This window comes from Protomyctophum bolini, assembly GCF_963924005.1.
Source record: "Protomyctophum bolini genome assembly, chromosome: 5".
Taxonomy (NCBI): Eukaryota; Metazoa; Chordata; class Actinopteri; order Myctophiformes; family Myctophidae; genus Protomyctophum; species Protomyctophum bolini.
Genome location: NC_137866.1, coordinates 42,199,992 through 42,221,661, shown reverse-complemented (window position 1 = coordinate 42,221,661; position 21,670 = coordinate 42,199,992). Strand labels below are relative to the sequence as shown.

The window sequence follows — 21,670 nt, the reverse complement described above, 5'->3', positions numbered from 1 at the left end:
CAATGAAATAATAACTAAATGTGCAATACTGGTTACAATTATTTATTCAGAGATATTCAATAGTACAAGTAGTGAAGGAAAAATTTAATGTTTTGAGGAATCTAGAAAAAATAAATAAAAAACATCTGAAGAACAAAAGTAAATATCCATGTCCTTTCAAATAGTTAGGACAAAACAAAAGAATAATGCTCCCCATGAGCCAAACATTTGTAAATTAAACAAATTATTCTGATGAAAATAATCAAAATATACAATGAACACAAAGTACACCAAGCCATTCTGCAGCCTGTACAACATCCTAGGAAGTGAACTGCCAATACATTCCCATTAGTATGCAAGTCAAAAAGGCTGAATAAAAGCATTCAGTAGGTTATACAACTGTGGATTGGTTGACTTGTCAAGTCATTAATAGCATGATCGAAGGCCATGACCTGGTCGATTAACCACTGGCATCCCTATTTTGGGAACACAAAAAAGGAAAAATAAATAAAGAAATAAATGTTCACCTGTTATCACGCATCTACAAGCTCACACAAGTAAACTGTATAGGGCTTAAGTGGGTAATCCAAATTATTGCATTCTGTGCAGGCTGTGCCAAGCTCTGACCTTCACCACTGTTCACATCTGGCTCTCAGTAAATGCTACGTGGGGCCCTGCCGCGTCCACGATATCCTCGGTAGCCACGGCCCCTAGGGAACCTACCAGGAACACCGAAAGTCTCAACATTGCGCTTTCGCTCTTCTGCCCAAGTTGTTCTGGAATAGATGTGACAGAGTAGGGAAGGCACTTCATAAGAATCAGAGTTTAGATATGACATATTTTAAGGACAATATATTGATATTATCATAGGCCCTCTCAACCTCAAAGTGTATATGCCCCGACAGGCCCCAATGGGTCCTTTTGGTTCAATTTGTACACTCAAGAGTTATTGACATAAAGGCTTATTTGGAATGGACTCAAGGAAACCTGAACGGCCAGACAACTCTTTGTGAACCACAGCAAAGGGCTTAAATGGATTTACCTGGATTTTATATCAAAGCTCAGGTTGTCAAAAAAGCACTTTGCTTTGTCATAGAAGCACTTTGGCCCAAAAATATGATCCTCAGACGGTGAATCTCCTGGTTCTTCCTTTTCCTCCCCTTCATTATTACCATCTGAAAAGAAAAGCACATGTTTATACATGCAGGATGAACAAGAAGGGACCTGCAAGTGACATCTTGTTAAACAGCTCATTTTTGAACTTCAAAGTTGTAGAATTATTTGGGCCAGAGATTGTCACGTTTGCAATCAGCCGACTCAAAATAACTTTGTCTTTCTTGCAAATGTGTGCATGTAACCAACCTTTGGTAGTCAACCTGTCATTCATCTCCCTCTCCATCATCTCTTTGATGAACTGTGCATTAGCTGAATCAAAATCGAAGTCGGTCTCAAACGTTAGGGGACTACGCGTAGGACTCTCCACCATGGGCTGGCCTCTTCTGTAGTTCCTGCGTCTACGAGGTCCTATGGTATACAGAAGAAATTAACTCACCATGTTGCAGGGCTTTTTTTTTTTTTAAATCAGCCAGTTAGACATTACTTTATTTTCCTTGTAAACTCAAGTTTACACTAGGTATAAATGAGTGGTTGAAATAATTTTGTGCAATCTTCCCACCAAATTGGCATTACATTCAATAAAGAGATTAAGAGTAAAAAATATTAAAAAAAAACAAATCAAGTATGTTACAATGTTACCGTATGAACATTTACCTTGCCTTCTCCTTGTTGGCAGTCTGCCGTCTCCATTCCTGTCCCTCTCTCCATTCCGGTCCCTCAATTCACGATTCCTGTCCCTCTCTCCATTCCGGTCCCTCTCCTCTCGATTCCTGTCCCTCTCTCCATTCCTGTCCCTCTCCTCTCCATTCCTGTCCCTCTCCTCTTGAAATGTCCTCCGCTGGGTGTAAGGCACATCTGGGGTTGACACGATTTCTTTAAGATGCAAATGATTACATTAGATTTTCTTTTCACAAATTGATGTACCGGTAATATTGAATTGATGCAACGGTAATATTCTCAAAGATAGAAGCACAGTGTATACACAACTGCTGCATTTGAGTAATTAGGCAAGTGCAACACAATACATTGATAATACAGCCTCCTACTCCTGGGCTGGGGAGCTCTCTGTCTTGTACTCTGGGCACCCCTCTGAGGTCTTCCCCTGTCACACCACTGATCCCTCTGGGGTCTTCCCCTGTCACACCACTGATCCCTCTGGGGTCTTCCCCTGTCACACGACTGATCCATCCGGGGTCTTCCCCTGTCACACCACTGATCCTGGGGTGCATTCAAACCACGCTGCTGGGTATATGTCTCTATGGGTACAGTCTGGATACCCTTCTCCACAGACGGACCCCTTCTAATTGGTGCATGAAGAAGAGACCCTGCATGAAGACCAAAGCCTTTAGTTCATATTGTCATTTCAAACCATCTGCTGAAAGATAACACAATAAAAGAGTGTCGGCTGATTTAGTTGGAAGCCCCCTAGATAGTTTTGAAGTGATTCAGTATTTAGATATATTTCATTTGATCAGACACGCCCTGTTCCTATAACTTAAAACTCCATTTTAACCAGGATTAATTGAAAACACCTGTACTATCTATCTAAACACTGAATCAGCAACTTGGTTACAAAATCTTGAGTAGACATTAAAATGACCCCAAACATGTTTGAAAGTGAAATATCTATGAAGACACTTTTGCTCACATGCACTTACCACGGCCTGCAGCATACTGCTGATTGAGGACAGAGCTGGCAGCCAGTTGGTTATAGGAGGGAATTCTTAAGGAACTGAATGGTCCTCCTTGGCCTTGGAATATGCATGGGGAGCCCCCACAGGAAGACTGGAGCAAATTGATATTAAAGTACAGTACATCATTGTGAAGTGTTTGTCCATTTTGATTATCAATGGAGGAAGACGTGTGATTCTGTACTGTACCTGCACTATGGCTGGATCCGAGGGTAGGCCATGGTAATGAGATTTTGGATGGTCACATAATGATATGTCTTTTATGTCACTTCCTCTGAAAGTAATGTACTCGTACAAATCATTTTTGGGTGGAGTTGGCCTGTCCGTGGGGCGGCCCTCTGTTCCAAAACACTGAACTGAAGAAAAGACCAGACTGAGGAAGCATAACAAACTATATCTGTACACAAGACAGCTCTGGTCCATAGCTCTAATGCCTTCATGCATTAGCTATATGGACCAGAGCTACACAAGACATAGGCCTAAAGAACACTTTGAACCTTGAAATGGCACAATGAATATAGACTAAGGCCTCAATTCACACAAAAGTAGAAAAAAACAAACACAAAACAACAAGATGAACGAGAGACAAGATGAATGAACAACTCACCCTTTGCCAGTACTACTGTAGAGTCCACTGTGTCAATTGTATATAAAATGCCCTCATATCGATTGTGAGCTTTTGAAATAAGGCTTATTTTACAGCCAATGTAGGGCTTTGCGGTGCTCATGACGTGCGACAAACACGTTGTTTGTAGGCTAAACTCTTCAGATGTTATTATGAAAGAAGAATCAAGAAAGGCGACATAACACGCGCTTAACAGCGACGGGAAGTAATTTATAGAATGACGTAGTAGTCCTAAACGCTAATTAATTTACATAGACGCACGCACCTGCGTTTGATTTGGGGTGCGTTCGGAAATGCACACCGGGAGCGCACTCTCCTATTAGTTTGCATTACAGTGCGCACAGTGCGCTATTACCGAACGCGCCCCAATCCATCGATTCGTATGGTATGGTAGGTCTACTATATATGCTCTAGAATATATGGCAAAATGTCAGTGTTGATTATCATAACATTATTATTATAATAGGCCTATTATATAATTAACATATTATATTATGGCCCTACCTGCTGTTAAATCCAGCCGTCAAGAGAGGGAGACATTTTCTATATTGACGTATATACCATAAATAACGACCACAATCTGATCATGTGTGAGATATTATGCCAAATGGAACAGATGTAGCTGATTCAGATCATTATAGTCGTAGCGTAGCCTACCATTATTGATATGCCTTTGCTTTCGAGAACGCAAATTGTGTTTGGAATTTTGGATATATTAAAGTCAGCAAATAGGCCACATTTAAATATTCTATTCTAATTCGTAATATAATTTTCAAAGGCATTCTACAAAATCAAGAGAGGTAGGCTACTAAAAAGTTGTACATAAAAAGTTTACATATAAAAGGAGTTATGCGCGCGCTATCTCTCTCTCTCTCGTGTGTGTGTGTGTGTGTGTGTGTGTGTGTGTGCGTGCGTGCGTGCGTGTGGGTGGGTACGTGTGTGCGTGCGTGTGTGCGCACACACACACACAAACCTACAGACCTATTGGCTTTGAACGCACTTCAGTGAGAAAAGTGGTAGGCTACTCATGTGGACTATACCAAAACAGAGCACGGGGGTTCCTCTCTCCCTGAAAAAAACGTTGTATTTTTATGGAGTTGTTTGCATGGAGGATAAATTACATGGTTGCAAGAAAAAATTGATAATATTTAATTTCGTTGAGGGAAAAAATGCATTAATGAATGGGCTTAATTTGTATAAAGAACATGCTTCCCTGAATACCCCCATTTCCGAGCAATGGTGAAACTATGTAGCCTAATAGAGGGCTGTGTTCCAGATAATAAATATTAGAATAAAGAGCGTATAGGCTATTTATTTCCCATATGACAAAATGTCGGTGGCATTTTCATCGGCGCGCCCCAGGGGTAAAGGGGAGGTGACGCAACAAACGATTCAAAAGGTAAAGCCGTTCGGTGTTTTTTTTTAAAGATTGAATTATTTTATGGGCGCGAGGGTAGCCTACCATCAGTGCGGGGAAAGTAGCTGGTGGTAGCCTATATATCAGAAACGATGGCAACTGGTATGATATACCGGTAGTCATCTGAAGGTGCATGAAGCCAAACAAAGCGCTTATGATGGACGCTAAGTACCGTTATTTATTGTCTCGGATCAATCGCGTTGCGTTTGCTAATAGGTTAATAGTTTTCGTAGGATATGTGAAACAGATGGTATCCAATATCAATTTATATTTTGAATATATATATTGTTGCCGTTTAGCCTATAATATATTTAAAGTAAATATTAATGAATAGCATAGGCTATTAATAGGCCACATTGATTTGTGACTCAAAATAGAGGCATCCAATGAAAATGCTGGTGCTGGAAGGATGGAAGGAAAGTGAGAAGCGTGGGACTATCCGAATCAGACAGTTTTTATTTTTATCCTCGACCGAGCCATGTGTTTAAAGGGATATGTGCTGCCTATCGGTGAAATCGACTAGCTCACCACCGAGGCTTAGGAAAGCTTGTCTGCTGACTTTGATGTAAGAAATGACAGTGATGCCAAGGGTAAAGCAAGCCTGAGGGGCAGCCGTCTCCGTCCTAGTTCAGTGTCTCTCCATAGTTCTGTTCTTCTGTGGTAAAATGAAACTTAAAATACACCTGACCCAGATTGTTCTGAGAATAGACAGGTGTGTGTGTGTGTGTGTGTGTGTGTGTGGGCCAACGTACCAAGGCCAACGTACCAAGGCCCACCCCCACTCAATCATGATTGGATGAAGGCTGGCTAACCCTATCCAAAAACGAGACCAATTTCTTTACCCCAGGGGTTAACTGGGGACAGGGAGGAACTCCTTATATGGTCAGCACACTCTATAGTAGGGAGGATTATATATAAAAAAAATAAGTTATTTGAATTAAGTGAAATCACTGAATATACATTGAACATACTCTGTATTGTAATGTTTTCTCCCCAAAGATGCTGGATGAGAATCATCATTTAATACAATGCATAATGGATTACCAAAGCAAAGGCAAGACAGCAGAATGCACACAGTAGGTGTCATGTGTTTCCACATTGAGGCTTCATTATGTCAGTGTGCAGAAGGCGTATACAAAAGCAATCATATTTTCACGCCTCTGTGCTTTTTGACAGGTATCAGCAGGTCCTGCACAGAAATCTTGTTTATCTGGCCACAATAGCAGACTCCAATCAAAATATGCAGTCACTTTTACCTGCGGTAAGTCTGTCTCATCAGGTTTCAGGTATAGTCATGTATTTTATGGATGCTGTGCTCACAACGTGAGCTTGTAGATCAGCTATTTTCTTTGCCTGACTCCATCATACAACAAAGTATCAGGCTATATAACCTACTGTTATTCACACACGTCACCTCTTTACTTTGACACCTAAATTGTGCCATCTAGTAATGTCTTCCCTCCGCAGCCTCCCACTCCCAACATGTCGATGGGACCTGGAGGCCAGAGTGGGGTTCACTCCCAGAGCAACCTCAATGACAGTATGGCTCCGGCGGGACCCCCAAACACATCCATGATGCAGGGTCAAATGTCCAATGGTGAGAGATCGTTCCACACATGCAGGAGTTCCACGTGTACAAACGTGTCATGTGTGCTTTCTTTCACACAAAAGCAAATGCATGCTCACAGAAGCATACAAACACTTGGTCCTTGGTCTCAAGTGCTTGCTTGTCTTTCTCTGACTCTGCCGCATGTCTTCTGCATATACTTTGACTTTTCTTGAAATTAATTAACTTACTGCTTGCAAGCGTCTGTGCTCTTAGCTTTTAGTCCAACTAATGCTCTATATAGCAATATACAATACAATTCTGTGTTCCATTACAGCTAATTTGTGCCTTCCGATCTATCCCTAATCCTTTAATTTATTTACTTTTGCACCCATGACTAACATAGCCCATCACTCAAGCCCTATACCACCCGCAGAAGCTTCCAGTAAAGATGAACTGAATGTGTTGGTGGTATTGGGACTGTGTGTGTTGTGTCGTCAGGCCTCAGCCACACCCCCACGCAGTCGCAGTCCGGTCCCTCCTCTTCCCTCAGTCTGATGGCGTCAGCCCCCGGCTATGCCCCCCCTCCCGCTCCCTCCTCGCAGGGCAGCATGATCCAGGGCCCAGCTGGGCCCGCATTTGGCTCCTCCTCTTCCTCGCCCTCCGCCTCTTCCTCTTCCCGCAGCAACCTCAACATGCAGTCTAAACCAGGTGAGCCGGGTTTAGAGGGATCCGGTCCAGGTGCGGAGGAATCCTGTCCGGATGTAGAAGGATCTGGTTCAAGTATAGATGGATCCGGTACAGGTGTAGTAGAAGGATCTGGTCCGAGTATAGAGGGTACAGGTGTGGAGGGATCGGGTCAAAGTTCCATGCTGAGCTGTGTCATAGATTTTGGAAGACGCAGGCAGAGAAGCCGACAATCATTTCTCAGTTCCCAACTCAACTTGTTTTCTTCTTGCCGTAAATCACAAATATCTTAACCACTCAAGCCCTATAGTTGACCAGAGTAGTAGGTACTATAAATACATTTTCGCTGGACGCCAAAGACAGCAAGATATGAAACGTGATTTCTGCCCTTGTTTTAAATTTACATGGGGACAAAGAATAACAGTGATGTGATCAATATCATGAGTTGCTACTCAGCAATCCTGATAACACATTGCTCTTAAAACCAATTTTCAGATGCAGAATTTGACGTTCCATAATTTCTGAATCCCTCCTGTTGCCCCGGACAACAGGCAAACTAAAACAACCAAACACATTCAGTTCATCAGAGAGGTCCTGCTTTATTTTGTTCCTCCCCTCCCCGCTCCAGTCTTAACCACTTTTGCCCTATAGGCCTATACTTCAATGTATTGTACGAGATAATAGCTCACATGAGCTGTCTGCTTGTAGATATGTTATTTCCACTGTTTTTAAAACATTTATGAAAATAAATGTAAAAGAAGAAAGGGCCCCAGGGTTAATGTGGTTAATTCTCCTCATCTCTGACCTTTCTCTGGTTGTCTGTGTGTATTTATTGTTGTTTATGCACTGACATCGCTGGCCTTTCCCTGCATTTGTACTTAGAAAAATTACCTTCCGGCTTCAAAGAGTCTGTTTCTCTCTTTTTAAGGGAACCCTGTGTTCTTGTCGACACTCCTCGGTTGTGAAGACATGCATATGCCGTTAAGTGCTGTTGTTGATGTTGGCGATCCGGGGACCCCCAGGCATCTTTCAGGGGTTCCAGGGGGTCCCCAGCTAAATAAGGACCAGTTCAACTTATACTTTAATCTTTTTTTTCCTCCTTTTTTTCAAAAACAGCCAATGTGTGCGTTGTGATCTTGTCCCTATTCACAGAATAGGGACGCTAGGTTGAAAGTGGTCTAGAATGCAATCCAATAAGAGAAAGTAGCCTACCATATATGGTGGGGCCTGCAGCTTAATGCGTATCAATTTGGGGATCCTTGGTATAGACTAACGCATGAGATCATCTCTCTCCCATAATCCCACCTACCTCATAGTCTCCATGATGCACCAACAGTCAGCCACATCACACTACTCCTCGGCCTCTGCCCCTGGGGGCCAACAGCACTATCAGGGACAACAAGCCATGGGCATTATGGGCCAGGGTGGCCAAGGAAACAGTATGATGTCTCAGAGGCCAATGGGTTCATACCGCTCTTCACAGCAAGGTAAGCGGAGACAACTTTTCTCTTCACGCTGCTGTTGCTTGGCAGTGGGAAAATCATTGATTATGCAAATTATTCTGATTGATCAACTTCGGCATAATGTGTTGTGTTGTGTTGTGTTGTGTGGTGTGTGTGTGTGTGTGTGTGTGTGTGTGTGTGTGTGTGTGTGTGTGTCTGTCTGTGTTTTTGTGTGTCTGTCTGTGTGTCTGTGTATGTCTGTGTCTGTGTGTGTCTGTCTGTGTTTGTGCGCGTGCGTGTGTGTGTGGAGAGGAAGAAAGATAAGGTAAAGATGCTTTGTGTGTAAATATAGCTTGAATTAGAAAGTATTCATATTTGAATTATTAGCAAGCTGATGGCTTGATATTTTGCATTGAAATGCATATGTAAATGTAGTGGTTGTTGAATGGTTAAAAGGTGTTCAATAAGTGTGTGAATAATGTACAGTATGTGTTAAACGGCTGTAAGCTTGAAAACTACAGTGGATGTGATATTTGTATGATGAGAGTCTTCATTGTCTTCTGCGCGACTATCTGAAAAGTCAGAGCAGATGTTGAAGCTTTTTGGTTTAGAGTCTGTCTCAGGTGCTTGTGACTTTAAGAGCCAGATGGAAATATATCACTCTTGTCACATCAAATCTCGATCTCTAAATCATTTCACCCATGATGCTATGTCAGCAAGCTGCATGAAGCTATGAGCCTAATAATAGCTCCCAACATCTCGTCTATTGAAAGAAGTGGACTGAACACGTGCCTCGTTGCCGCTTGAACAGAGGGAGACGTTTCTAGGGTAACAAATGTAAGGCATCGTTCACTGTACTAGTCTACTGTACATGTACCGCACTGTGATCCTATTGACTAGATTCAATATGTCCACATAGGCGAGGGTGTTATTAGTAGTATTATTGTTATTATTGGTAACAAAGTTTGTCTGGGTACCTCGCTCGTCAGCCAGCCTCTGATTGGTTGTAAGGCTGTTGCTAAGGCTCCTGGGTGATAATAAGAGGCGATGTCAGAGGAGGTTTTGCTAATGACGAAGAAATTAACAGGTTCTGTTCTGTACCTTGTTCCTTCAAAGGGTACATTTTCCATCACTTTTGATTTGATTTCAAACTGGTCTGCAGATGTTTTTTTGTTTGTATCTCTTGCTGTGGATGTTTGTTTTTGTAGTATTTTGTTTAGTTTGTCCGATAGTATGTGAAGACAAGGAGTGGAATCTGGAGTTTCTGCACACTGACACCAAGCAGAGATCAGATTCGCCCTGATAACTTTTTAATGTAATTTTATGCTCATAATCACCCTGGGATATAATTACTTCCATGGCATTATTCATTAGTAGTTTATTCAGTTATCCATGACCGGTGAGTGAAATTAGACATCATAAGCACTCAGCTGAATCAAGATACAAAAGATTGGACTCCATTACAGTATTTACCTTCACTTCCTCATTGAATGAGAGATCGTAGCAAAAGTCAAAAGTATCCATGATATCATCTATCAGTATTCAATCTCTCCCCTGTCCTTCATTTTCAATGACGCACGCACACATGCACGCACGCACACACAGCTCCAGAGGCTGCTAGCCCATGTGTCCAGCAGGCCCAGTTCCTTTAGCCACCACCAACACATTGGCCAGTTGGTCCGACCGCCTCATTAATTCACCGTGGTGTCGCCTGTCTTGCAGGACCTGCACAGCAGTACATGGGACAAGACGAGTTCTACGGAGAGCAGTTTGGGCACAATCAGAGCTCCAGCGAACAGTATTACCCCGATGGTAATCATTCACAGCCTTAAACTTTACACACACACAGCTCTCAATTTCACACTTATCTTTCACGGGTCATGCACTCATATTTACAGCATACATACCATTTCCTCTCAGGACCATTCCATTCACTGTAGCAGTGAAGCTGAAATTTGTTTCACCCTCTCTCGGTCATGGCCTTTCATTTCCTCACTGTGGGAGTTGATAATGCACCGAAACAGGTTCGGAAATGGGCTGATGTTGATCTGAATTCTGCTTCTTCCCAGTGTGTCTTGTGTTCATACTGTCCTCTTTGGTGTGCAGAGATTTCAGATTTCATAAATTGAGCAGTTTATCATGGACAGTGAAATGTAATTCCCAGTGTAGTTCCCAGTGTTTGTGCCTTGTGTGTCAGAGTTCATATTGAAGTTGGATGGCGCAGCAAATGTTGTTTGTGACTTTGTGTGCTTGTCTTTCTGCCACTGTACATGTATTATGAATGTTTACGCTTCTAACTGTGAAAGGAGTGAGTTGTTGTCGCATTTGTTATGTGTTGAATGCCACCCTCTGCAGGTCATGGGGAGTACTCCTATCAACAATCATCGTATGGCGAACAAGGCTATGAGAGGCCCTTTGATGAATCTTCACAACAATACTATGAAGGAGGTATGGATGCAACTATTCATTATTTTCTTAATGATTATTATGATTATTCTAGCTATTATTCTAGCTACAGATCATGAAGCACATTTTTATATGGGATATATTTTGGCCTATTTTGTATTTTGTATCTATTATGTATCAATGATTTTATTATTATTATTATAATTATAATTATAATTATTGTGTGCATCCAGGTAACTCTCAGTATAGTCAGCAGGGGGCGCAGTACCAGCAGAGCTCTGGCCAGCAACAGCCCTTCAGCCAGCAGCAGTACTCCTCACAACAGGGCTATGGTGGACAGCCACAGGGATATGGTACATATGCATAATATCATATAGACACAGATTCATATTTCATATTTGTTGTTCATTGTCTCCACCAGGCCGAAGGCATGGGGAGAGAGTATGTTGTGCACACCGTCCGTGTGTGTGTGTCCATCCGTCCGTCCATGTAGGCCTACAGCTAATCTCTGGCACCGTTAACCCGGTCGATGCCAAATTTTGCACACACACTCCCTGGATGCTTATTTATTAGCACAACGCGTTTCGCCGTGAGCTTTGTCAGGTGCTAAGATCATGGCGAAACGCGTCGTGCTAATAAATAAGTTGATGATGCAATAAGTTGTCCGTCTTTGTTCTCTGGAGTGTGCAGTCCCTTCCCTGGAAGGTTTATCTCTCTTTTTGATATGCCGTATAATCGTATATGAATAGAATGTTCATGTATGAATGACTGGCCTGCAGGTGCTGGGCAGAGTGCCTCCTCCCAGTACTCCCAGTATCAACAGGTTCAAGGACAACAGTATGGATCCTACCGCTCCTCCCAGGGTGCACCTGGAGGACAGACACAGAGACCGTACAACTTTGAACAGGTATGTTATTATACAATGTCACGTGCCGAAAATAGGCTACCTACAAACTCACAATCACAATTTATATACTATAAAAATACAAAGTACAATTTCATTATTTCCCCCACTCTCTCTCTTAATATGTGCAACATAAACTACTGTATGTTCAGCCAAACTCAAATTAGTAGTAGTACACCATAAGTACACCATACGTTTTGATTGAAACAATAACATGTTTTCAACCCTTATCTTCATGTACGGTAATTGTTCCTCACAAATGCTCATTATAAGATGGCACAATTCCCATCTAATCGCTGTGTCTCATTGGTGGGCTGTGGACAGTTCAGAAACATGCCTGCCAATGAAATCATTGATGGGGATTCCAAGCTAATAAAAACTACTACCTTTCTCTTACTGTAAAGTTGGCATGCTGAAATAGAAGCCATTGTTCTTGTATTAATAATTCTGTTCTTGTATTCTGTTCTTGTATTAATACAAAATATCTTATACCATCTTATAATGAGCATTAGTGAGGACCAATTATATGAAGAAATGTTTGTGTACTTATTGTGTAAATAATCTGTCATCTTGTATGTTATTTCGTAGGGTCAGTATGGAAACTATCAGCAATAAAGTATCACTTATTTTCCTTGTTTGATGAGAATCACATGGAGGATCCGCCGGGAAGTAAAAGACACTCAACTGTGGTACGATGTATTGTATCCTCTTGTCTTGTTCATCATCCCTTTACTTGAGAAAGTAGCCGGAACAAACATGACTCTCTCTTCACCTACTTCGCTATCTCTTCAGGGTCAAAGCTGAACGATATAAGTTCTGTAACCCTAACCCTATTAACCACTCAATCCCAGTTCTTTGACGATTATTTTATTTTTCGTCACACAACAACGTTGCACAGAGAAAATATATAGCCGATCTACAAGCTCACAATGTGTCACAATACGACGCGTTGTGAATTTGTAGATTGACTATATGGGGTATTTAAAAAGTCTATTAATGACATGCCCTTTGGGACGCCAGGGTTAAAGTGATTAAAAGCCAGGTTAGGTCCAGGATGAATTCCGTCAGTTAATTTCCGAAGGACAGTCAACTACCTGAAAGATCTGTGGAGATGTGTTATGGTGAAGCCTCAGGACCCTGCCTCTATATACCTCCCTGTTTTTATTATAACTCAATCACCTTTTTATGCTGTATCATTGTCATTTCTTTTACCTTCACCAGCTCATCTGTTTTAAAGATTGTAGCTACAATTACGCAAGTTAGGCTGAAGACACAAGGAAACATTCGCTAATATGTATTCAACAGACTAGATCCTTGCTTTAGTCCCTAGTAGATACAGTGTTATCTCATTATAAAGGTGGAAATGTTGATCCTTATGGCCTGGCTTGTTCAGGGAAGCTTGTCTGTGTTAGTCAAAGTGTGATGTGTAGGTGTGTGTTTTCACTGTCTTAGTGTCTGCATATGTCTTACTTAGCTCATAGACACAATAGATAGAGGGCTGGCCTGGTTCAGTCTTGTGTAATTTGACCATGATAATCATATCTAATATTACAGTAGTTGTTATGACGCTGAACTTTTTTTGGTCATTATTCTGCACGCACAGATATCTTAGGGTTGCAGAAATGAAAAGTGACACTATATTGATCCAATCATAATTGTATCTATGCTTTGCCACTTTGTCTGCACTTTAAACTTGTAACTGTGTACTTTTTTAGTGTGTTTAAGTGTTTATTAAGAAATAATCCTCAAAAAGCCAAAGTAACAGGGATAGAATGGTACAATGTTCCCTGCACCTCTAATTCAACAAGTGCAATACACTCTCATGTTGGGTTGCTTTTTATTGTGGCTTCTTGTTTAACTTTAATTCTACAATTCTAGAAGAGCAAAAATGGCTAAGTCTAGTGTTGTACTTTTATATTCGGCCTATAGCAAGATTTTATAGATGCTATATAATTTGATTTATTTTAAATAACAATTTATTTACTGTATTTTCTGTGTGATGTATTTTCATATCACATGGGTTATTTGCAAATGGCATACTTTAGCGTTATTTTCTGTGAAAGTTTAACAATTATTAACCTGCTGTAGGACAATGCAGATAGTAAGACAACAGTAACTCCTGCAGTACATGCACGCTTGCCTTATCTTTTTTGTTTATTTGCTGTACTGTACGTTTTCATCATGTTCAGAATGGGCCAGAAGTGTTTTTTGTAATTTCAAATGTTACACAAAGAAAACCTCTCCATGGCGATGCCAATAATCACAGACGGTTTATTACACAGAAATGTGATTTGTAAAGATGCTATGATTGTGAGAGTGTTTTAGTATACAACCTGGCTGTGAACGGTTATCACTGTTGCAGTATTTTTTTGCAGGGTTATGCTTAGTTTATGCTCCATCATACAACTGTGTCGCACATCATTTGTGCAACTTTGTGAATCACGATTTTCAGTACACGACACCGTCATATGATGAATTATAAATGTGGCTTAATGGAGATGAGGAGATATGTTGTATGTCAAACAACTTAATTCCAGTCAACAGTGACAATCATAGGCTTCTCTATGCTACAACATCTGTATCATTGTGTTATTTTCCTATGTTTTGAATATGTACTACTGTTTCAATGTCTTATATACTGTTTTCTGTGTGTGTGTGTGTGTGTGTGTGTGTGTGTGTGTGTGTGTGTGTGTGTGTGTGTGTGTGTGTGTGTGTGTGTGTGTGTGTGTGTGTGCGCGTGTGTGAGTGTGTGTGTGTGTGTGTGTGTGTGTGTGTGTGTGAGATATAGATCGGGGGAGGATGGTATGAATACGCAAAATATGAATGTTTATTTATTGTATATTGTGAAACTGCATCGCCTATACTTTTTAGCTGTCTTTTCTTTTGTTACTGTTTAATAAATAACATAAATTGAGCCTCCTTTTTGGTAATCGTCTTGTTTATTTAATTGGAAAAGGAAAGGTACTATGTTTACCCAGGGTAACTGGACTTTAAGCTCAAGAACTTGTTTACAGCCAGGCCCTGCTCATAGAACATTTCATGGTTTAATGCCTTGTCCAAGGGACTGCTATTTCCCTCTTGGTCCAACTATAGCGCCTCTGCTGGTTTACTCGTCTCCCGGCTTCCGTAGTCATGTGTAATCTCTGTGACTGACTGCTGCTTCAGTAGTAATTAAGTAGCAGGTCAGGAGTTAATATTAAACAAACGTATTTCTATCTGAGAAACTTTCTTGGACAAAGTTTTGTAGTCACGCTCGTTCACGCTTGACTCGCTTGTTTTATAAGGAGTAAACGAGGCATTTAAATGACTTGACCAAATAATCCTGGCTAGCATTGCTAGCATCGTTTCTGTGAAGGCATTGGTCGAGGTGACACACACACACAAGTCAACGTTAGCTGTTATTAGCATTAGCATGCTGCCATTGAAATAGCACCTTTCTGCTGAACGTGACCATGTTGTTGGTGACTATGGCGAGTGTTCAGATGTGCATCACTAGCCAACAGAGGATATTAAGACACATACTTGGACTGGTGCACGATAGGAACAGATTGTTGACGTCCAGATGTTCTGCAGCTGTGAGGTGGCCATCAGCTGCTGCTGCCAGCAGCAGCAGAAATGTTGCCACAACCTGTGCACAGCGTGCCACTGCCAAAGCCAGAGCAGCCCCGAAAAAGAAGGAATTATCTGAAAAGAAACTGGTAAGATATTTGTATTTATTTATTAAGGTGCTTACCTTAATCATTCAGTCACTGCACTTAATAAGGGAAAATTAGCGAAATGTGTGGAAAATCAGCAAAACTTACCACTAGCTTTCTTCACAGATGTGTTCATAAAGGTGTCTACAATCACATATAAATTTGTTCCAACCCAACTTCCTGGGAAACTTTGTGACAGCTTCTGAAAGATGGGGTACCATTAGCCCCTTTCGGAACCCCCTGGGTCAGCCCAATCCGAACCGAACCGGGCTGACCCGTAACTTCAGTACCATTGGGTTCTGCTTGTAGGGCTAGGGTACATTAGCTCTGGTCCATAGCTCTACCATTATCAACCAATATAAGGCAAACATTTCCAAATGTCATTATACTTTAAGTTAGTAGCATGTGACATGTCAAACTATGGGGTTTTCATGGTTCTGAATCCATTGCAAGCATTAGTTTTGCACAAAAAACACTCCTTTGCCTAAAAACAAATCAAATGCTAGACAAATCAAATGCTACTTAAAGCAAAATGAAATGTTGGGAATTTTGCCTTATATGGTTGTTAATGGTACCCCAACATTCAGCAGCTGTCACAAAGTTTCCCAAGGGAGTTGGGTTGGAACACATTTATATGTAATAGTAGACACCTTTATGAACACATTTATGAAGAAAGCTAGTGGTAAGAATTATTTTTTGCAGATTTGCCACACATTTAGCTAATTGTCTTTTCTAACTAACTGGTGTAAGGCAGTAGTTCCTAGACGGGGTCAGGACCCCCAGGGGGGTCCCCAAATTATTTTTGGGGGATTATGTTGGGGTCTTGCCCTGAAAGGTTTGTGTAAGTAGGGGATGTAAGGATCAGGAAGAAGACACAAGAAACATGAAGAGCCACACACTTGATTAAACCCAACCCGTAACAGGCTGCAACTATCGATTATCTCCTTCTCCTTGGTGCTCAGCTGTTTGTACTTTTTCGAAAAATCAAGACCCACTCTCGTGGCTTGTAGATAACTTATTAATAACAACAAAACACAGCAAGACATTTGTTGTGTTGTGTTGTGTTGTGTTGTGTTGTGTTGTGTTGTGTTGTGTTGTGTTGTGTTGTGTTGTGTTGTATTGTGTTGTGTTGTGTTGTGTTGTGCAAACCGTTACCGTACAGTATGCTGAACACAGACTGTTCATTACTTCATTGTCAAATGATCTTTAAGTACAGCACATTTCAACAAGGCATTGCAAGGCAATTCATTAAAAGGCTGCATAAAACCAAAGTTCTCAGAGTTTGCTGTGCATAAAATCAGAATGCTCCTTCTCTTACTACGTGGCTGATTATTGGTTGGTGTGCTCCTTAGACCCGTTCCTTTGTGGACTACCGTAACGTGAAGCTATATGCGGGGTCCGGCGGGAAGGGGGCCTGCGCCTTCCACAGCGAGCCTCGTAAAGAGTGGGGGGGTCCCGACGGAGGGAACGGCGGCGATGGAGGAAACATCATCATCAAAGGTACAACCTGGCGTAAACCTTTCTGTCAGTGTGACAAAACAAAAGGCCTTCTTCTTTTGACTTCCCTTGCAGCTTTCCAATTCAGTATGTTTGCCAAGTGCCTCCGTTTAAATGTGGGCTTGTCCAACCCACATGCTGTTAAATAGTTGGTATTTTGAGACCAAATCACAACGTTTCAGTTTGTTTTTGTTAGTATTTGCTTGCTTGCCTTGCTAACATTCTTACGGGCTCATGTGGAACTTCGGGACATTTTTTAAAGGTATTACTTAGTGTGGTGAGATGGCACACCTTGCCAACTAGGATGGCGTGCATGTCGACGCACATAGCCTTCGTCTGCTCGCTGTGGTCACTTGCTCGCCTCATGGTAGAGTACCTGCAATGTTGTCGAGTTATTTAAGGATGTACAAGTAACAAAAATAAGCGCTCCTCTTCCCTTCCTGGGTAAAACAATAAGTGTACAGACAGTTTCGGTCCAATGTTAAATAGTTTCATATTTAGACATATGTTATCACTGTTTCTGTTATCTGTTTCTCATAGTTTATTCTCCAATGTGTGTTATCATGATGTGACCCTAAAATGTATGTTATTGGCATGCTTCCAGTCGACCGTGTTGTCAAATCCCTGGCACAGGTTTGTCCACTGTACAGAGGAGAAAACGGACATCCAGGAGGCAGCAAGAACTGTTACGGTCGCAACGGCCAGCACTCTTTCCTTTATGTGAGTTAATTCTATCTATCTATCTATCTATCTATCTATCTATCTATCTATCTATCTATCTATCTATCTATCTATCTATCTATCTATCTATCTATCTATCTATCTATCTATCTATCTATCTATGTATGCCCTATACGTCATCATAAGCAACAATAGCCGATGTAAATGCTCTGCGTTGAGAGAGCTTGTAGATATTTTCTTGTATTTTTATTTTCTTGTATATTTTCTTTGGCACACCTAGATAAAAAGTCTTTAGCAGGTGGGAAAATATACAGTGAACATTACAATAATAAGTACCTGCCTCTTTTCTCCCAACCTGCACATAACAGGAGCACAAATATTTAAGGTTGCAATGTTTCCGTCAAAGATGACCTTCCTCAGGCATGATTCGTTTAAAATGGTTTGGAAATTTTTGAATATGTTATACATTTTAATCAGTGTAACCAGGGAAGGTAAAAACATATCCTCAACAGCGATAAAAATTAATGACTAGCGATAAAAAATGATGACCAGAGTCGAGGCCTGGAGCCTTCCTCATCCTCCTCCAAACAAGTCGAACCCTGCACTTATATGATTGTGTTTTGTTGATTCAATTATTGTGGCGCTGTTTTGACGTGTTTGCTCTCTGGTAGGTGCCAGTTGGCACGGTGGTGAAGGAACAGGGGACGGCCGTAGCAGACCTCTCTGAGCACGGGCAGGAGTTCGTGGCAGTGTTTGGAGGGGCTGGAGGGAAGGGGAACCGTTTCTTTTTGTCCAATGAAAACCGTGCTCCAATGACGGCCACACCGGGAACGTCGGGCCAGGAGAGAGCCCTCCAGCTGGAACTGCGCACCATGGCCCATGCTGGTCTGGTGAGTGTACACATGGTCCGGGGACACACAGGGGCCCTTGAGACATTTCCAGGGGGTCCCCACTCCCCAGCTAAATGATTGACCATTAAAACAGAAATGCATAGGCATAATGTGACAAAATAAATGTTTACTTGAAAGGGGGGGGGGGAAAGGACAGGGTCAACTACAGACTCCGGGGGTACCCAGGCCAATGATGAATATAGGGTTTAACTCGTTAATAATGTTGTTGGGCGCCCGCTAGCCTAATTGTCCAGGCACATGCCACATATAGGCTGTGCGTCGTGTGTTCGAGTCCCGACGACCAAAGCCAAAAACAAAAAGAAAAATCGTTAATGGGTTACAAAATCGTGGGATAAAAAAAAGAATTCAAGAATAATGTCTCTGGCTTGTTGCTACTGTACATTTTTAAAGCTGTTCATTTTTCTTTTCTTTTTTTTTGCCACTTTTACTGTAGGTTGGGTTTCCAAATGCGGGGAAGTCATCACTGCTAAGGGCCATCTCCAATGCCAGACCTGCAGTAGCTGCGTACCCCTTCACCACCCTGAATCCCCATGTGGGGATTGTCGAGTACAGGGATCATGAGCAAGTGGCAGGTAACACCTGACCTTAACCCTAACCCCATTGCCTTGGTGCTTTGTCAACTGCACACAAAGTTATGAGCAATAAGCAAATTATTTATCCTAAAAAAAGGGATATTTAACCAAAACATGTCATTGTAGTTGAAAACTTTACAATGCTCGTATTTATTCCCCAACAAAAAGATTGGTGTGCCTTGGGCACACCAAGGCACACCTTGGTTATATTGCTCTATTCACTTCTCAAATGGAAGAGAATGAAAATAATTACGACTTTCTTTTCAGTGGCGGACATCCCAGGGATAATCCGTGGAGCCCATCTGAACCGCGGCCTGGGCATCTCCTTCCTGAAACACATCGAACGCTGTCGCTTCCTTCTCTTCGTCCTGGACTTGGCCACTCCAGAACCCTGGACCCAGCTGCAGCACCTGCGCTTTGAACTGGAGCAGTATGAGCCCGGTCTGTCTGACCGGCCTCATGCTATCGTAGCCAACAAAATGGACCTGCCCGAGGCCCAGGGTCAACTAGAGACACTCAAGAGTCACGTCAACCAGAGGATTATTCCTGTATCGGCCCTCACAGGACAGAACACAGAGGAGTTGATCCTCCACCTTAGAGAGTTGTATGATGGCAATCTTCAGGATGCAACGCAAGACAAGTCCACCAGGTGGCAGTAACAACTTTGTAAGAAACGGCGGCGTTAGTGCTTCAGGTGAGGAGGAGCAAATAAATGATGTTGTCTCTCACAGATTGGCTGTGTTGGTCTACTCAGGGAGTGGAATACGTTATTCTTTACTTATTACTCCTTTGAAAAGTAATTATATTACTTTACTTATTACTTGGTATCAAAAGTAATTAGTTACCACACACACACACACACACACACACACACAGTAAAGCGGCTTTACTTGGATCAGTAACTGTAATACAATTATGTTTTGGCAATTGTATTCCTTTTACTTCATTACTGGGGTAATATGCTACTTTATTGCTCTCAAGTTTTCACATGTGCCGACTAGAATTGTTTTGCACATGATATTGATACCGAAATGTAAAATGTATTTAAAGTTTTGGTTAATAAATGTTACGATCAGGTCTTACATTTTGTATTTTAGTTTTGCATGCTTATAATGCTTTATTCATATTGCACAAATTTGTTTTATATTAGACTCTAGTTAATATTAAATTAAACATCACATTAGTTTAAAACATTATCAGCCCACATTTAAATGAATCGAACAAAGTGGATTTCCGAAGCGTGAGCAGATTAATCCCGTTCTGCTTGTGTGGAGCCGTGGCGAGGGACATTTCTTTTTGTTTTGATAAACAAACCCACTAGCAGAGTGACATCGAGCTGACCTCTGACCTCTGCCTGGCCTGTTGTGTGCACTGGGTTAAGCCGCATTCATGCTTAGTTGCATGTCGGTGTCGCGCACCGAGAAATGGCAGATCTACAAGCTCACAATGTGCTGCAGCACGACGAGTAGTGAGCTTGTAAATCGTCTATTTCTGTCTGCGACACCACGCGCAGCAAGTTATATCATCAAGCCCTTTTAGGGGTGTTTACTGGCTGCTGACAGGATTTCTAGAGGTAAGAGTTCGCATGGTCAGGCAGTCACACATGTTATGATGTGCTGTATGTTTTTTGCCAGCAACATTTTGTTAATTTACCAATAGTTGTGAAAGTGTAGGTTGTTAAAATGTTGCCGTGTTTAAAAACAATGCTTTGTCCTTTTCTATTACTCTAGTAGGCTCCGTCCTATTATAAATGGCTCACCAAAGCTCCCATTTCATTCTGGTTGAGAGTGAGACGTGACCTTTGGTCATTCATCAAACATTGGTTTCCATATATTAAATTCATATTTAAACAAACTACTTCAAAGTTATTAAACTGTGCATTCATTTTATTTAAATATTTTTCGGGGAGATGTAGTCATAATCTATCTACGGTGTGATTGAATTTTGTTTAGTGATAAACAGAAAAATCCCAAATACAGATTTGTTTATAATGTCCAAGGATAGGTATTAAGGTTAGGGTCACATGACAGAGTTCATGAATGCAGTGTTACCAGGCAATGCTGATGACAACCTAAAGTTTTTCAGAAAACAGAAAATCTGCCTAATGATGATGCCACTGGAGGATGGGTTCAGCCCTCCTATGAGACACGGACTGAGTAGAAAAACATCATGCCATTTTATCATGATTATTAGTGAGGACATATTATATGAAGATAGGTTGAAAAGTGGTGAAGTGGTCCTTTAACATCTGCAGACATTAACACTAGCTCAGCAGTATTGATTTGATTGATTGATTCAATAGTTTATTAGACATAAATGTAAAAACAGCAACAGAGTACAGTCAAACACTTAGTCCCAAAGGGATAGCACCTGTCCTAAACAAAGTCATTGCATTCTTGTTTCCATTTAGGCCCTATGCAATCAATTCATATACAAATTTGTCATAGTAGAATAATAAACTTCAGGATTAAACAAAATTACAGCCATATAGCGATTATGGA

The 21,670-nt window shown here is 41.4% G+C and overlaps 3 protein-coding genes across 3 annotated transcripts; 2 read left to right on the top strand and 1 right to left on the bottom strand.

Moving 5' to 3' along the window:
* Positions 1 to 631: 631 nt before the first annotated feature.
* lsm14b (LSM family member 14B) lies at positions 632 to 3,514 on the bottom strand (the record flags this gene model as incomplete). The annotated part of the gene is made up of 7 exons (XM_080762974.1): positions 632 to 755; positions 1,022 to 1,154; positions 1,342 to 1,503; positions 1,750 to 1,950; positions 2,754 to 2,880; positions 2,976 to 3,142; positions 3,394 to 3,514. 7 exons carry the CDS (start codon positions 3,512 to 3,514, stop codon positions 632 to 634), a joined length of 1,035 nt encoding a protein of 344 aa, XP_080619100.1.
* A 1,227-nt stretch (positions 3,515 to 4,741) lies between these two features.
* Positions 4,742 to 12,428, top strand: LOC308315220 (calcium-responsive transactivator-like; the record flags this gene model as incomplete). Its single annotated transcript, XM_080763088.1, has 11 exons — positions 4,742 to 4,810; positions 5,828 to 5,904; positions 6,005 to 6,089; positions 6,296 to 6,425; positions 6,876 to 7,085; positions 8,378 to 8,548; positions 10,226 to 10,315; positions 10,859 to 10,951; positions 11,143 to 11,262; positions 11,689 to 11,816; positions 12,402 to 12,428. The coding sequence occupies 11 exons, from the start codon at positions 4,742 to 4,744 to the stop codon at positions 12,426 to 12,428; spliced, it is 1,200 nt and encodes a 399-aa protein (XP_080619214.1).
* A 2,537-nt stretch (positions 12,429 to 14,965) lies between these two features.
* mtg2 (mitochondrial ribosome-associated GTPase 2) lies at positions 14,966 to 20,946 on the top strand. Its single transcript, XM_080763271.1, has 6 exons — positions 14,966 to 15,511; positions 16,861 to 17,008; positions 17,610 to 17,725; positions 18,358 to 18,576; positions 19,031 to 19,169; positions 19,437 to 20,946. The coding sequence occupies exons 1-6, from the start codon at positions 15,266 to 15,268 to the stop codon at positions 19,826 to 19,828; spliced, it is 1,260 nt and encodes a 419-aa protein (XP_080619397.1). The 5' UTR covers positions 14,966 to 15,265; the 3' UTR covers positions 19,829 to 20,946.
* Positions 20,947 to 21,670: the final 724 nt, after the last annotated feature.